Source organism: Marmota marmota, unplaced genomic scaffold (assembly GCF_001458135.2).
Source record: "Marmota marmota marmota unplaced genomic scaffold, marMar, whole genome shotgun sequence".
In the NCBI taxonomy this organism is placed as follows: domain Eukaryota; kingdom Metazoa; phylum Chordata; class Mammalia; order Rodentia; family Sciuridae; genus Marmota; species Marmota marmota.
In genome coordinates, this window is record NW_025999913.1 from 9426018 (window position 1) to 9443557 (window position 17540).

The following is a 17540-nucleotide window of genomic DNA, read 5'->3' on the forward strand; positions in this document are numbered from 1 at the left end:
GGCTTCCCTAAGCCCCCAGTGTGGGACCGGTTGCCTCCCAGTGAACCAGGAGTAGAGGCAACAAGGAGCCCAGGTCTCATTGCACTGGCTGGGGCACGACAGGAAGTGACTTAGAACATTGTTCTTAGTGCACTGTGAGACCCCGGGAGGCTGTTAGCAGAGGAGGGGACCCTGAGCTGCAGCTTCTCCAGCCCCCTCCTCCTTGGCCCATTGTAAACACAAAAATCCCAGGAAATCTGATCCCGATGGCAGTTAGAGGATTCCCTCCCCTCCACAGCACAGAGATGGAAGGGTGAGGCTTTGCGGGGAACGCCGGCTCTTCTGAGGTCACGCCTGTTAAGTACTGGACACAAGGTGGTCACTGGATGCACAGTACTGCCTCTGAAGCCGCTCTGTAGGACAGGACACTGTGGGCTTTCCTCAAGCCTGAGCTCTGGCCATGAGCAGGAGCCAGGAGGAACAGGAGCGAGGCTTCTGAAAGCCCAGCAAAGAAAGCAGATTAAGAAGTCGCCGTTAGAGGTGCCGCCGGAGAGTGAAAGTTGAACAAAATGAGGCCTTTGGTCAAGTGGTGAAGCCACTGATGGCCTCAACAAGAACTGACTCAACAGAGCGGGGCTTCTCGGCCATGGCATTGCCCAGGCTTTAGGCTGGATAACGCTTGGTGGTGGCCGGGTGGAGGAGGTGCTGTCCTGTGTTTGTAGAGGGTTTAGCTGCCCTGTGCCCACTAGATGCCAATGACACGTGCCCAATCACAACCAAAAATGACTCCGGACCTCACCCAGGACAGTGGAGAAGTGGAGGCCTGGACCCCACATTCAGGACGTCTGACAGCCAAGGGCAGGTGGTGGGCGCTGGAGGAGGAGGTCAGGTAGGACAGGTTGCTGACCGTCGTTGTTGTTGTTTTGCTGTTCTGTTTCTAGTGGACACTGCAGTTGTTTCCCGTAGGGAAAGAACTAGATAAGAGAGAAAGCCGGAGGGTAGTCACGGAGCCGCCTCTGTCATCATTTCACAAACATTAGGCATCTCCAGTTACCAGGCTCGGCCAGGCTCCGGGCACACCAGCATGAACGAATGATAAGTGCTTTACCCCAAAACTATTAAACATTTCAAACTGACGGCAAAGCATGGAACCCCAACATGGGGCCTTGCTCAGCCTGGTGGTGAGTGAGGCATAGGGCCGCTGCTGCCTTGGGACCCCGTGGTACAAGCACCAGGGCACGGGAGGCGCAGGACAATGAGGAGGCACCTTGACCAAGAGCAGGGAGCACAGGACGTGGTGCTCGAGGCTTAAACTGCCCTGTCAGGATCACCCCCGATGACCCAATGAGAGAGCCACAGGCGAGGCCTGCGCATCTGCAAGGAATCCAGAGGGGCTGGTTATTCGTGAAGGACAGGACGGGGGACGCTCTTGGCAGGGGCCAGATCAGGAAGGATGTCACAGAACAGGCCATGTCATCGTCAGATCCTCCCTCTGCCCGGGCCCAGGAGTGGCAGCATCTGGCAGCAGCCAGGAGAGGTGCTGGGCTGGGGCCTGCTTCCCCCGGGGTGGTGGAGGTGGGAGAGGAGGAGGGATGGTTCAGACGCAGGACTTGGTGGTTGATCAGCTCTTGCCATGGTCTGAGTGTTGGTCCCCTCCAAAACGGAATCCCCAATGGTATTTGGAGGCAAATCCTTAGGAAGTAATTAGGTTATGAGAGTAGGACCCCATAGTGGCATTAGTGTCTTTGTAAGAGGAAAAAGAGAGGCCCCAGTTAGCAGGCTTGCTGGTTTACCATGCGATGCCCTCCGCTGAGCCAGGACCCGGCAAGAAACCCTCACCAGATGCCAAGCAGATGCTGGTGTGATGCTTCAGAACCATGAACTAAACAAACATCTATTCCTCATAAATTACCCAGCCTGTGGTATTCTGTTATAGCAACAAAAAACAAACTAAGGCAGCTGTTGAGAGGGAAGTTCAGAGAGAATGATTCCATTTTCCAGTTTGGGCAACTCACTGGGGGAGAGATGCGGAACTACTTGGAAAGGAATTTGTCTAAAGGAAGAAGGAAAAATTAATTTTCTTAGGGTCTTTAAGTTTAATAATCTGTAGGCAGTTGGAAAGGGGGTTGGGGACTCAAAAATATGACCCAGAGGCTTTGATTTTAGAATCATCAGCACATTGATGCTAACTGTAGTCATGAATATTGTCGGATCAGATGGGGGAGGCTTTATTGAGATATCACTCCCGGGCACAGAGGGGACAGGGGAAGGGTCTGAGGAGAAACCGCGTGGAAGCTCGACCGGACTGGACTTTTATGGGGCTTACAGCAGGAAGGGAAGGGCTCAGGACAGGAAAAGTGTTCCTAGGGTCCCTTGCCCCCTTGGAGTTGGTCAGGGGAGTTGGCTGAACTCCAGGATTGGCCAGGGGGTCCTGCTGATTGACAAGCGTTAGTCAGGAGATCTGGCTGATTGACAGGCATTTCCGACGGCATCTGATTGATGTTCTTTTCCTGCGTGGGCGTGGGCTGCTTTGTTCTAAGTTACCACTAAGTCGCCACCAAGTCGCCGCCACCGACCTAACAAATATTTCTGTGATCATCCTGGAGTATGTGCAGCATTGGACCTGGGAGGATCTGGATTCAATAGTTCTATCTGGAATTATATTAAATGGCTCCAAAACTGAGTTACATAAACTTCTTTGCTTTATAAAGTAACGAGAATCTGGTGTTTTGTTATAGCAAGATACCTATCACCTCCTGCCTTAGGAGGACCCCCTCCTCTGTCATCTCCTCCAGGATGACTGACATGGCAGTTACCTCTCCTTGGTCCTCTCTTTAGTCCTGAGATGCAGAAAACCAAAGTCAACTCTGCTTTTCCTCATCCTGAAATGCAGACACAGCTTCCAAGATGTAGGCTCTGAAATCACAGCTCACAGACAATAAGCAGTTGTAAATGCTAATGAACGCTGTGACCTTGCTGTTCTGCAGCCAGCAGAAGGCTCATTAGCTCTGTGCAGCAGAACTAATCCTCCATGAGTCAGACCAACAAAACCTACAAGGATTTTTGTCACCTCTCTGGGGAGATGCTGCCATGCCCCCTGCTCAGCATGTATTAAAACATCTTGCTTTTACATTCTCCAGCAGGCTCTCTTCTCCTGAGGCCAAAACCCAAGTGCCATTTATTTGGGGTTTTATTTTTGCTTTTGTTTTCACAGTCTTTCTGTGCAAAAAAAAAAAAAAAAGGAAAGCCTCGTTGTATTCAAATGTTTCTTGTGGTCACACATAATGATAGCGTTGTTCACACTGGAAGAAAAGGCAAGATTCATTTTTAAATTTGAGCGAAGATAGAAGGCTCCCCCACAGCAGCTGGCGGCATGTGACATTTGCGCAGGGACCCAGTGACTTCAGTTCACAGTAAATGAGGAATCGTTTAGCTGTGGTCCCCGATAAGGAAGAAATCATTGGAGCCATGGAAAGGATCTTGCTGCTCTCACATTTTGTCCACCAGGGTCACGTGGAACAGCCAAGCTATTTAAGATCACTTGAAAGCACGGAGCATTTAATTCTGGATAACTTGCTGTATAGAAAGTTTTAACTCTGGAAAAGATTTCCCGTGCCACCCGGCATATAAATATCTCAACATAGCTTTCAGGAAATTTCTTTTCAAATTAATGTTAGTCTAAATCAGACCCAATGAGTGAAATCTACCAGCCAGGTGGGGCCAAGGCAGATGCATTCAGGAAAAATATCTCATCTCGGAGTCTTAGATTATCAGCTCTGTGGGATCCCAGGGGTCCCCCTGTGTCTACCATTTCTGGAACAACAGTGATCACAAAATATTGAGCAGTACAATAAAGTGTTTTGAGAGACAGAAAGGAACCACATTTACACCACTTTTATTATAATGTGTTGCTGTAATTGTTATATTATTAATCTTTGTACCTCATTTACACATTAACCCTTATTATAAATATATATGTATAGGAAAAGACAACGTCTGTAGGGTTTGGTACTAAGTGTAATTTCAGGCATCCCCGAGGGGGTCTTAGAACAACACAGCATCCCATAGGTGAAGGGCAACTGCTGTATGTAGACCCATTTCTAAGAACACGTCTTCACGGCAGTGAGTGAGGGTGCCAGTATAATTGGGAGGCTTGAGAGAAGAGCTGCGGAGGAAGTAGTGTCAGGACAGAAGCTTCATCTCCTAGCGCCTGGCCCCACTCCCCCTGCCCACTGGGCAGGTTTGGCCTGGCCCAACTCTGCAAGGATCTGCAGTGGGCAGTGAAGTGGAAACCCTGTCCATCATGCTGACTGTTTTAAGGACATTTCATTCCACCCCAGCTCCTTGGAAATGGCCCTTCCGGTTTCAGCATGCACGTCTTTTTTGGTACTGGGGATTGAACCAAGGGGCACTTAACCACTGAGCCACACAGCCCAGCCCTTTTCTGTATTTCATTAGAGACAGGGTCTCACTGAGTTGCTTAGCACCTTGCTGAGTTGCTGCAGCTGACCGTGCACTCATGGTGATCCTCCTGCCTCCAACTCCCAAGCCACTGGGATTTCAGGCATGCACCACCACACCCGGCTTCAGCTTGTACATCTTCATCACCTGACCCTCGGCTCTGTGCTCCTTAGGGATGTGCCTGACCCTCAAGGTGGCCCTCAGTCCATGTCAAGTAGATTAGTGGATGGAAGAGTCAGGAAAACAGAACAGGATTCTTATGACTGGATGATGTCATCCAGAGGCCTCAGACTCAGAAAGCCCAGGGAGGGTGGATGGAGGGATGGAAAGTCGGACAGCAGCACACACAGAAGTGCCCTCACCTGCCCGGTCTGAGTGAGCGCGGTGGACAGGGGCTAGCAGCAGTGCGCATGCCCTATCTGAAGGCATTCAGCCTCAAAAAAGTGCCGCCTCTGAGCTTGCCAAAGAGAACTGCAGAGTCAAATGCAGTGGGCGATGTCACTTTGCAACATCTGATGAGGAAGCGGTATTGCAGCTGCGGTAGACAGACGATTGTCATCACCCCTCCCCAGCGCCCCCGTCCTAATCCCCAGGTCACACGGCAAAGGGGAGTTCACAGCCGTGATTAATTAAGTTAAGGATCTTGAAATGGAACTGAAGTGAATTTTTATACATAGTGTTTGGAACCGTGCCTTGTGTTTTAGGCATTAAGCCAACATTAGTTTATTCAATTATTATTTACTATTTACAGGAAAAAGAACATAGGCCTTAGCAGGATTCACCTTGTCCTAGGCTAGTAGTACCAGGAGGGCCAGGACCCCTAAGTCCTGAGCTATTTAGTGCTTTGTGATCCAAAAATGCCACAATATCGTTTTCCTACCAAATCTCATTTTCAGAGTCAAAACAACGAGTAATAGCACATGCCCAGGAGGGGAGCTTGGCTACACTTTGGAACTAAGATCTACCTTCATGTCCTCAGACCCTTTGAGAGAAATGAAAACTAAATCGTTTTTATTTTGAGACCACTTGTGTTCGTAAGGAAGTCTCATGAACGACAGAACTTTCTCAAGTTCTCGTTCACTCCCTCATGTTCTGCACTCTCCAAAGATGAGTCCTAAGATAAGAAAGACCAGCACAGAATCAGGCAACGTGTCTGCTCATGGAATCGATGGGCTCCTCAGCGGAACCCAGTGTGTCTTGTGTGGACACCCCCTAACATAAGACTCCAAAATATGACCTGATCTCCAAGAGGCAAGCTCCTCTGAGCCTGAATAGCTTGTTCAAAACATACCGCCCCTCAAACACGAAGCCTGGGCGTTCCCAGACCCTCCCATAAAGGTAATGCGCACAGGTGTTGGGAGGGAGAAGCTGACAGGTGAGGAGAGCATCCACGTGGGGCCGGTAGGTAGGCTGCGTTCCTGCTTGCTCCCTTGTGTGATCACCAGGTTCCCCTGCGGTGAGAGAAAGCTGTTTACCTGGTGGATTTCCAGATGCACAACTGGCCTTGGCCGTGGGGGTAAAGAATGCCTTCTTGGGATCGTAAAAGAAAAAAGACTGTTTCTCTCCTCTCACGTGAGCAGGGACCAGATGTGTGGGCTTCTCCCCACACTCCAAGCAGTTCTCCAGGGAACACCAACTAGGAACCCTGTCCTTCATTTTCACTCTGGCACTTAGTGTCAGATCCCACAGAGCCCCCGAAGACTGTCCTTGTTTCTAATGCCAGTGGCAAGGAGGGATCTGTCACCTCTGCTTCTGACCAACTTGCTGTGACTCTGGGGTTCCAGTGACCCTCACAGTTCAGAACTCAGGGGAGCACTTCATGCTCACCAGTTTTTTGTTGTGTTTTTTTAGAAAAAATCTGGATGATTTTTATCTATAATTGCATATTGAGGGTGGTAGGCTGAGGTATGACTCCAGAAGCTGTCAATGAAGGGTTGATAAATTCACACTTTTAAAAAATTGCCTAAGGGGCTGGGGCTGGGGCTCAGTGGTAGAGCGCTTGCCTATCATGCATGAGGCACTGGGTTCAATCCTCATCACCAGCTAAATATAACAAATGAAATAGAGGTATAAAAAATACAATAACATTTTAAAAGTTGCATTAAAAATACTGTACATAACACTAAAAATTGGGGGAGTTGTTTGGTGTGTATTGAGCTTTAGTTTTGCAAGATAAAAAAAAGTTCTAGACACCTGTTACACAATAATATGGCATTAGAAAGGATCAGACGAAAGGACTGAAGGAGAAAGTGTGTGGGGTGTGGGGCAGAGCTTCCTTACCCCTGGGGGCACAGCACCCTCCTAGTGCCACCAGGTTTCAGCAGCCTGAGCTCATCAAATGTCATTGTTCAAGAATTTTTATAGAGCTTATCTCCAGCCCCTGGTTGGTTATTGGTTTTTCTGGTGACCAGCCCCACCCTGAGGCTATCTTGGTGTGTCACCAGGCTGTGATCCTAAGGGACTCATCAGGAATAAGATACTCCTCTCACTCGGGAAATCTCAAGGACTTTAGGTTCTCTGCAAGAGGAACCAGAGACAAAGACCATGCATCCCATGCAATGCCACAGAAATGTTCTTGAGAAAAGGAATAAAAAATGTGAAAATGTTCATAGAAACCTAAAAACACTTGGAAATATACAACTTCCAACAAGGTGCTGCGGATTTTCCACGTGACAATAAGCCCTGAACTGAAAAGAGGTCCTTGGAGACTCCATGAACTACATTTTCATTTGTCAACCTAGATGACAATCAGAGGGAGAGATTCTCCAAAGAATCAAGGCATTTATTTGTAAAGAGCAGAGCCCTGCAGTGGGAATGTACGTGTCATCGTGAGCTGTGAACAGGTGCAAGGGAGTTGGGTGGGGGGGAATTTTTAAAGGTAAAATGAAGAGGGTCACATGAGCTATTTTGAATGAAAGTGACTTAGGGAGGGATCGGTAACAAGGTGGTACAGTCCAAGACTGAAGAGCCAGTTGTTGGGCAGATGTCCTTGCAGAAGCACTTTTGGTGTATATCATGAGCGTGCTACGTCACAAACATAGACCAGGTGCGTGTTTCTTCCTACAATGTCAGAATGTGTTGGAAAACACTAAACTCTCAGGTGACACCATGTTCATCATTGACAGTTCTCTGAACACTTGTGGGTCACCTGGTCATCATAAACCAGGCAACCACAGGCTCTTTTATTCCTATCTCAGTGTCTAAGATCAGTAACACTCAAGTCTCACTTTACACTTTACACAATTTTATATTTATTACAGAAAGGCTAGGAAGGGGTCAGGGGGCTGAACCGAGAGCAAAGGTAGAGAGCAGATACGAATGCAAAGAGTCACTGTAGGCGGTCAGATAAGATGAAGAACCAAGGCCAGAGCCTGGTGGCACACACCTGTCATCCCAGCAATAAGGGAGGCTGAGGCAGGAGGATCACAGGTTCAAATCCAGCCTCAGCAACTTGGTGAGGCCCTAAGCAACTGAGTGAGACCCTGTCACTAAATAGAAAAGGGATGGGGATGTGGTTCAGAGTAAGCACCTCTGGGTTCAATCCCCGGTACTAGTAAATTAATTAATTAAAAAAAAAAAAAAGATTAAGACCAGCAAAGAACTTGTTCAGGGCTCAGAACTGTCAAAGTGCAGGAACTTGTTCTAGGCCAAGTTTCAGACAGATGGCAGTTTCACAGTGTCACCTTGGAGTGGGACTTAGGTCATCACAGGCAAGAGAAGCTGCCCTCTGCTAAAGCCCAAGGACAGAGATGTGGACATTTGTCACTGTAGCAGTTTTCTGGGCAAGGCTCATGAAGAGTGACCAGGCCACCAGGTCAGGGTGCCACAGTGTCCAGTCTCAGGGCTCTAAGTGAGAAGGTCCCTTCTTTTGGAGTCTGGCATGTTTGACGAGCTCGTGGGCCTGGCTTCGCCTGGGTTTGATTTGCCCGTGCATCCACGTGCTCCTGATTAATTTGACAGGTTCACAGTGGTCATTCTCATCAGCACGATTAACTTATTTATCGGTTTATGCCTTAGGGTTGTGCCAGGCTGATGGTGGCTGTGCCAGGCTGATACAGAATCGTTTCACCTCAGCCCTTAAACTCAGAATGGAGTAACTCGTGGCACACTGCTGCTCAAACAGAGCCAGCCACAAAGGTCCCGGCTCGGCCTAAAAACTCTGGTTCTACACATCACGGGGTAACTCAGCAGAACACACCACACTCCACAGCAAGGCTACGGTGGCTTCTCAGCAGGGTCGTGGTTTTGGCAGAATCTTTTATGACGTGTTCTTGCTGTAAAACACACATCCACCAGATCCCCTCCTTCCCAACCCCTGGGTTTACCTTGACTTATTATCTGTGGTTCGGCTTTGACCACAGTGACTCCATGTTGATGCTGACAACTTTCTCACATTCTGATCTCTCTCTCTTCAGATTCCACAATATAAACGTCTCACCAACTGGCCACACTAGTTTCTGCCCCTCCCTACCCCTCAGGACCCAGTGGAAGGCTCCGGAAGCCTAAATGTCCCTTCCACAATGTTCTCCTCTCACCCTCACCTCACCCCCGTGGGTGACATAGGACTGCTGAAGGGTCGCAGGGTTGTTCGACAGCCACTGACAACTTCAGAGGGACCCATTCCGTCCATGCGCAGGCCCACTGTGTAGGTGCCCATCCTTCCTGGGACTCATCCAGGTGGACCAAAATGCAGTTCTGCCCCGGAAGCCTTTCCCATTCCTGGGAACTGTGTCCCCTCGGTGCCACCTTCCTGCGGTCTGTCCCAGGGCACCACCGCAAGCCCCGCCCCCTTGGTCGAGTATCTCTCCAGCTGTGGCTGAATGACATGCCTGGCAACAGGAGTGTCATTTCTGTGCCTGTCCATTTGTCATTCCACGTCTAATAAGGCTCGGGTGGGGAGGAGAAGAAGAGCAGCTATTGTTCTGTGCAGACAGGCAGCTCTTTGACGGGGCCCCCGGGGCCATGCGCCTCTCTGTGTCCTGTGTCTGCACAAACATGGCAAGAAGCAAGCTCTAGCCTGGAGGGAGGGGAGAGAGGCAAGAGGCCACGGTCCTGAAGTTAAGAGGCCACAAGGAAAGAAAGGGACTTCTGTGGAGAGGAGAGTCCCATTTAAGTTTCGGTCCCCTGGCCTGGGGCAGGCCGGGGAGGGGCTGGCGGAGGGAGGAAGGCAGTGGGTCAGCTCTGCGAGCCGTGACGCAGGGTGCCCTTCCTGGGGTTGAAATTGAGGAACTGAGGAGGCGTTGGTGGCAGGAGGCAGTGTCTCAGAGCGCAGCATGGAACAGGGGCTCCGGCCACCAGCTCCGCCTCATGTACCTACAAGGGCCGAGGAGATTCACCGCCCAAGGGGGATATGATATGGTCCAAAAACTTTTCCTGGATTTTTTCCGTAGGCGGCTGAGCCAGAGGCCGACTGCAGAAGAACTGGAGCAGAGGAACATTTTGAAACGTAAGTGACTAAGCCCACGGCCATCACAGACGCTCGCTCGGGGGCGACTCTCCTGATTACTGAGTGGTGGGTCACCAGGTTTCTACCTGGAGCCTGGGCAGAAAAGATTGAAAGCCTGTCCCATGGTTGAGGCTCGTCCCCGTGTGTTAGAACACCAAAGAGGACCTCCCCGTGGGGAAGGCAAGTGGGATGTCACTCAGCTCCACTTTGTTGGCTGGAAGCTCACAGACGGCTAAAGCACCTTCCTGCAGTGCCTGCCAGACAGAAGCAGAGAAACTAGACCGAGTACTTAGTATTAAGTGGTTGAGAAGAGAGATCAGGTCACCTTTAAATCAAAATGGGCTTCAAAACAGTGACGAGGGTATTGAAGGGGAAGAGCCGTTTGAAAACTGAGACCACAAAACAGAACTTTCCATGGCAGCTCGCTGCTGTGGATAGAGTTTTCCAACACTAGCTTTGCAGTCGAAGAAAGCATTTCCAAGTGACTAAGCTTCATGGCCATCCCTCAGGATCCCACTGGCCTGGGGTAAGCCCACGTGACAGTCTCGTTCTGGAGAAGCCAGCTGTCACTGAGGCTGAGGACAGAAAAAAATAAATGAGCTCCTTGTTTGGTTCAGGACACGGGATGTTTGAATAGGGACAGAATCCATTGGGTGCTAAAAAATTAAAGAACACAAAATACTAAAAGAAAATAAGCACGTCTTGGACACCACCTTAGGGTGGTGGAAGATGTTAAGTAGATTTTAAATCCCACCACCCTTCTCACATCTATGGGGTCATTGCCGCTGTTGTCCCTAACACTTTCCTCAGCATCGCTGACAAGTAATGTTTTTTAGTTTAATTCATGATACTTTCTAGCCCAACCCACAAATGCCCTTCCTACTTCTTTCCAGGAAAAAGAAATTGCACAGGTGTTTTGTTTGTTTTGGTTTCGGGTTTTGGGTACTAGGGATTGAACCCAGAGGCGCTTTACCACTGAGCCACATTCCCGGGCCCTTTTATTTATTTGATTTGCTATTTTTGTTGTTGTTTTGAGACAGGGTCTCTCTAAGTTGCTGAGGGTCTTGCTAAATTGCCAAGGCTGGCCTTGAATTTGTGGTCCTCCTGCCTCAGCCTCCCAAATTGCAGGGATTGCAGACTGTCCCCTGCGCCAAGCCTGTGCAGCTTTGTAGACATTCTGTATTACATGCTGCATGCATGCACACGCACACGCATGCACAATCTTTCAAACACTTAATTTTACAGTCTAAGAAAGTATCAGTCACGTAAGATCATGCCCTGGGTGCCTTGATGTTTTCACTTAAAGTGTTCTCGATTTTGCTTTTCTCCCAATGGTCTTATGACTTGGTCTGCATTAAATGGTTTGTCAAGGGGGGATGTTGACGCTCACCCACCCCAGGAGGCTGCTGGCATGTGCAGTTCCTGCAGTGCCCATCTGCTTCACAGTCACCTGTCTCCATATCCTGGTCCCTTCTCCACGGCCACCACCACTTCCCCAAAGCTCAGAGGAAGCCATTTCAGGAAGGACCTTCCTCAGTCCCAGGGCACCTTGCACATCTCCTAGGTCTCTAGGAATTTGTGGGCATAATTTTTCTAACCCACGAGTGCCCTGAAAGTCCTCTAAGGCCACCGTGCTAGCCAGTGGAGTAGGGACTTCTTCGGTAGAACCCCGGCTGGGGAAATCTGGGCCTATGTAATGGCTCCCTTTGGGCCCCAATCTGCTCCCTGACCTGATCCATTATAAACTTTCCATTGTGGGAGAGAAAGAAAAACAAGAGGTGAACATCAGTTCCTAAAATCAGAAATCAGATAACTCGACTTCCTCCTCTCTTCCGCCTCGCCCCACACGCTTAGCTGATCTGGGTCTGCTGTCCTCCAAGGAAGCTGCGTACAGCTCACTCACGGGACCCGTGGGACATTTGGCCTCCGATCTGACACTACTCCAAGAGGAGGGAGACGTCTGGGGATTGAAGAGGTTTTAGAAAACAGGGCTTATTTCAGTCAGGTTTAGACATGGAAGGTCCGAAGTCCCAAGCTGTCACCTCTGGTTTGCCCAGAGCCAGGCAGATCCCTGGAGACTGGTTTTCACTGCCATTTACTTGTGCTAGTAAGCCTGTGTGGGACCAAAATGGGAGTCCAAAGATTGTCACCATGGCTTTGTTTTATTGTGTACCCTCTTCCTTTTCATCTGGTCAAATAGCTACAAACCAAAGCAAAGCTTGGCCCAAGTCAAACAGGTTGATCTTTTCCCAGTTTCAAAACTCTGTAGAAATGAACTCATTTTTCCCCTGTGGGTTCTTACTTTCTCCTGCATACTGAAACTTTTGGGTTTTTTTTCTAAATTTGTTGTCTTTTTAATGTATTCATTAATTTACTTTGATTGCTAAACAAAAATGTCTAGTGGTATAAAAAAAATGCTGAGATTTAAAAAAAAAAAACATGCTCAGTTTCTTCTGAAACTTATTTTCTAGGCTTTAAATGTCTAAAGGGGCCCCTTGGTCCGCGGTCAGCTCAGCACTCAGCTTTAGGTTCGGTTTGCAGCCCCTCCCTGCCTGGCCCCAGGAGCAGCCCTTGCTCTGTCCTCACCTGAGCACATAATGGACACCCTCTGATGGTGGCACCCTCAAGAATGACATCACAGACTTTTCCTGGCCTCTTTTCCAGTTGCCTTACGGGGTTGTCTTAGCAGCTTCTGCCTGAGAATTCATGACACTTGGTTTGTAAATGGCTTTGAACTAAAGGTATAGATTCCATAGGCAGTAGTTGGGCACCCTGCCCCTCAGAGGGACCTAAGGAAGGCATGTAGGAGATGAAGGTCCATGTTGTGTCACCTCTGGCACAGAATGCCCACCTTAGAGGCTCAGCAGATCCTGTAGGGTCAGAAGTGTGAGGCCAGCACCAGTAATGAGGAGGGCTGGCCCCAAGAAAATCAAACCTGACCACAGGAAAAGGCTCAAGTGTTTGCCTAACTAATTAACCCTATGGGGGGACTTGGGACGTGCCCTTCACGTCTTCATTTGTAAACCAAGGTGGTAGTCAGTGGTTTCTGTCAATATTAACCAGGTGTCCTGGGCTGCCTCTGGGGTGGACTCCCAGGCTACTTTCTTTCTCTCTCCCACCTACAAACGTGGCTGACTGGGGTCCCCCATCCGATTCTTCTTATCTGCCTCCCAATTTATTCTCTGATAGATTAATTCTTAGTGAGGTACTAATGGCTAACTAGTTTCATAGGTTTTGTCTCTGGGAAGTTTGCATCTTCACAAATCCTACTCTTCGGGGGGTCTCTCCTCTCCTGGGTCTTGCTGTCTGCCTCCCAACTTATATCTGATAGAGTAATTCATATTAAGCTATTAATGGCAGACTAGTTTAATCTAAAAGAAATTTGCATTGTTAAACAAAATTCTAAGAGGGAGACAGGATCTTTAAAGGAAGGAGTAGCAATGGTGGAGGATTCCGGGCTTCTGTGGCTCCGGTGACCTGTCCCACAGCAGGATGTGGACATTTCTTGTGCTGCCCTTAATCAAGGTTCTAATACCCAAAGGCAGTCAAGGCTGCAAAGTCTTGCCCTGGGGGTGTCAATCAGGACCTGAGCTCTGCTCAGAAGCCCCATCTGTTCCATGGGCAGTGTTGTCACCATCAGTGTGATTTGGCTATATGGCTCTGGCTGTATGGGGTGGGACTGATTACCAGTCAGTCCCCACCCCCATTCCTATGCTCAGGGGTCTCCCTCTTTTGAAGATCTGTCCATACTTAGATAAGGAGAAGCCACCGAGGTATCAAGTGTGCAATGCAGCCAAGTAATTATCAAAATGCAACTTTATAAGTATGATTGCAAAATGAAAAAAAGAACAGGTATCCTTAATACCAAATATTAATACCAAATCAACTTCTGGTCTCCTTACACCAATGTCGTAATAAACACAGTGGTGGGAATCACAGGTCTTCTATGACATGAGTTGGCATGACGTGATTTTTTTTTCCAAGTCCGACAGTACTGTATTGATATGTGTGCTTCCGTAGATACCAAGGACTTCTTCCAAAGCACAGAGGGAAGTAATGATCTACCCAAGGTCATTGGTTAGCTGAGAAGAAGAGATAAGCCCATATTCTCTGCCCCTAGAATATCTGCTCCTTTCCCAGAACCTCTTGCTTCTGCTCTTTAAAACTCTGCCAAGTCAGTCACCCACATTTTAAGCCGAGAACGTTTTTTAAGCTCTGAAGTCTTCTAAGACATCCCTGACTAGCCTCAATGCAGGCAATTGTACCCCACACTCTGGCCTCACACATGTTCTGTGGACTTCTTGGAAGATTCAAAGAATTAATGGAATCAGGGTTTGCGAAAGGTGAGCGGTTTGAAATTCCCCTTGGCGCAGCCTGCCGGCCTGGTTTCTCTCTGCATCGGGTGCAGGCCTGCCTTGCCATCCACCCCACAGTGCACCAGACACTGGGGCCACATGGCCATGAGCCCTTCGGTCTCCGGCGGCGCGAGGGGCTGTGAGTGAGGCCCACCTTCTTGTCCAGAGAAAGGAGCCTCTCTCCTCCCCAGAGGCCAAACTTGCTTGCTTTGTCACACATTTCTCAGCCCAGCATCTCGGCCTGGGGAGCCAGAACCCACCTGGCACAAGGTCACCCTGCTCACTAGGGGTTTAAAGCAGCGCAGGTAGTTTGGAAGTGTCCCCGCAGGCAGAAGGGTGGCCGGGGAAGGCGACTGGAGCGCCCTCGTCCCCTTTTCAAATGGAGGTCCTTGGACTAGACCAGCTGTGGTTCCAAGGAAGCACCCGTGTGTGACCTGCTGCCCTGAAATCAAAAGCGTCTTCACTGTTTCTTTCAGCTCGGAATGAACAAGAGGAACAGGAGGAGAAAAGAGAGATCAAGAGGCGACTAACTCGAAAGGTGAGACCCTTCTCCAAGCCGATCTCAGGGACAGAAGAGGGTGGGCTGCCCAGGACTCCGGGGCCTCAAAGCCACAAGTCCCAGTGATTCCCCTCCTTGGGTGTCAGATCACACAGCTCTGACCCTGCGAGACCTCTCCAGGGCTGGTAGTCAGCACAGCTTCCTGACCCTCCGTCCTTTGGCTGGTAACGTTCAACCCTGCTCGATTTATCACACACAGACACTCCCCGCCACCCCAAACTTCTTGAGGTCTGTTGCATTGTATTATCAAATTACACTAAATATTTTGTTTTTAAAAATTCATCATAGGACTTGCAGCTGTAGCTCAGTCAGATGCTTGGAATTCATGGGATTCCAGACTTAATTCCCAGCACCAGGAAGAAAAACAAAAAAATGGGTAACCCTGTCAGGCCATCTGAAACTCATTATCAAAATTAGTCATCCTCATGTAACATTGTTATTTGCTAGGATCCTAGAAGGTGTGAATTTTCCTTGCCTCTGGACACAGTCTTTCCTCATTAGTTCTTAAGAACTATTTGACTTCGTTATGCTACATACAGTTTGCATTATTGGATTAGGAAAATGCCAAAAGTCTGGAAAATTTAATGAAGATGTTTGAAAAGCAGTTAGATAAAAGTCACAAAGCTCAAATTTTTATTTTATTTTTAGCCTCTGAAATAGATGGTTTGGCACTGCGGTGTAGACCCCACGTGGATCTCACGCTACATGAGTGGCCTCTTGAATAATAAACTTGTGGCTATTCTTGGATGCTGTTGAAAAGTTTAATTAATTGGTGACACGCACAGGATAGAACACTATCTCTGTCTAACTAAAGTGTTTTTAATCAGCCCCCTACAGTGACCATCTTAGAGAGAGGCACTCCACTTTTAAAGATGGTGAAGAGACCCATTAAAATTAATTTTTAAAAAAAACTTATTAGTGCATTTTTATTCTTAGAAATGTTATTCAAAAGAAGAGACTCTGAGGTCCTGAAACAGCATTTATGAAGGGGATATCTTCAATCGCCAACACTTTGCCTAAAAGTGTCCCAAATATCTAGTGACAAGCCAAACACCAACCCAATAAAAGAAAATAGGGTCTGAAGGGTCAGGTGACTGGCGGGTGCTACCTTGGTGGGGACCTCTCTTGGACCAGTTGCTGTTGCCTGTCAAGGTCTGACCCCTACGTCCTCCAGAGCCCCTGGTCTTGGTACACATGGCACATTTATTCCTGAGACTGAGTGGTGGGAAGGACAGAAGAAATACATGGGTTTCTTCTAAATGTGTTCTTGAACAGATAAGGGTATGAAAAAGAGCCTAGTGATAACCTCTCATTTCTGATATAGAAACATCTAGAAGCTCTGAAAAAAAAAAAAAAGTTTTTTCTGATTTGGAGCAAGTTCATCGGAGTTGATTACTGAAACCCCAAAATTCTCTAAACTCCAAGGCTGTTTGCTAAAGAGGGAGTCATGGAAAATCGATCAGACATCTACTCATTTCTTATGTCTTAAAAAAAAAGATGGTTCTATTTTTGCAGAGGGAAATTTGACTTATTGCATAATTTCATGGTGGGCAAGAGAAAAGGGCTGCTTCCCACACCCATCTCCCCTGGGGTGGGTAATACATGGAGATCCATTAACCCCAAATAGCCACTGAATTTTGCATGTCCCCCAATAATTGCTTTTTCCCCCTTGACCCCCCCCTCCCCCTCCCCCCAGGGAACTGGCCTTGAGGTACCCTCCCCGGGAGTCAGGGAGAAACAGTGAGTGTGAGCTGAGGGGTGGCTGCTGATGAGGAGAGGCTGGGCCAAGGGGAAGCAGCCTTCACATCTGTCCCCAGAGATGTGGTGCCCGCCGGCAGGTGGGAACCCACATCCTGTCCCGGCTCTGGGCAAGCTCCTTTCTCTTGAGCCTTTATCACACCAGGACCAGATGCCAGGAGTGGTGGCTGTTTTTCCTTGCCTTGCCCTCAGCCCAAGGATCTCCTCAACCAACTTTTATTTACTTTTAATGTGCTAGGGAGAAATATGAAACCCGGAGGCTAATGGGGATGATAGCAAGAGACCAAGTCATTTCTGTGGACCAAATGGAGAATCAAAATTACATACTTACAAAAAATGACTCCAAAAAGAAAAAAAGAGGGTCTGGTTAGCTGAATGGATGGCCAGATGCATGGATGGATGGGAGGAGAGAACACGGGAAGGAAAGAGAAGGAACGCACCAGGGTTTAGGTTGATTGATTTGGGGAATCTGAGTCGACTATATTTTTCCTGCGTATTTGCTTCCACATATAGATACAGCTGCTGCCGACCCCTGCCCCACCCCTTCTCTCAGCCCATCATCCCAGAAAACTTGACACTGACCACAGGGATCATTTCCTTAGCATCCAAGGCAGGACCTCAGGATCCAGATGCCCCAAGGACTGCGGCCAGCCACAGGCTAATGGCACATCTTCTGAGCTCCATGTGATCAGGGGACAAGCCCACAGTCACAGAGGAGAGACCTGGAGACGGCTGGCGTCAGGGTCCACACTCCACCTGAGACTGAGGGGCAGCAGTTGGAGCTTTCCTCACTCGTCCCCTCCCAGCTCTGGGGTACAGCACCTTCCCCATCAGGCATGGTGGTGCCTAAGCCCCCGTGGGACCCGACACCCTCTGCCCTTCAGTCCTCCTTTACACTGAGTTTTCTGTCCCCGCGGGACTCTGCCATAGACAGACTATTAGTAAAACCCAGGTCATGAGTTCCAGGAAGATAAATTCCAAA

At 48.8% G+C, this 17540-nt stretch overlaps 1 protein-coding gene across 11 annotated transcripts in view; it reads left to right on the top strand.

The window, feature by feature from the left end:
- The window catches only part of Phactr1 (phosphatase and actin regulator 1), a 500641-nt gene that overhangs the window by 476714 nt on the left and 6387 nt on the right, over positions 1-17540 (top strand). For all 11 annotated transcript variants that reach the window (XM_048799804.1, XM_048799807.1, XM_048799810.1 and 8 more), the window contains 2 exons: positions 9831-9886; positions 14718-14779. In XM_048799804.1, the coding sequence (XP_048655761.1) occupies positions 9831-9886; positions 14718-14779 (118 nt within the window). The remainder of the gene's footprint in view (positions 1-9830; positions 9887-14717; positions 14780-17540) is intronic.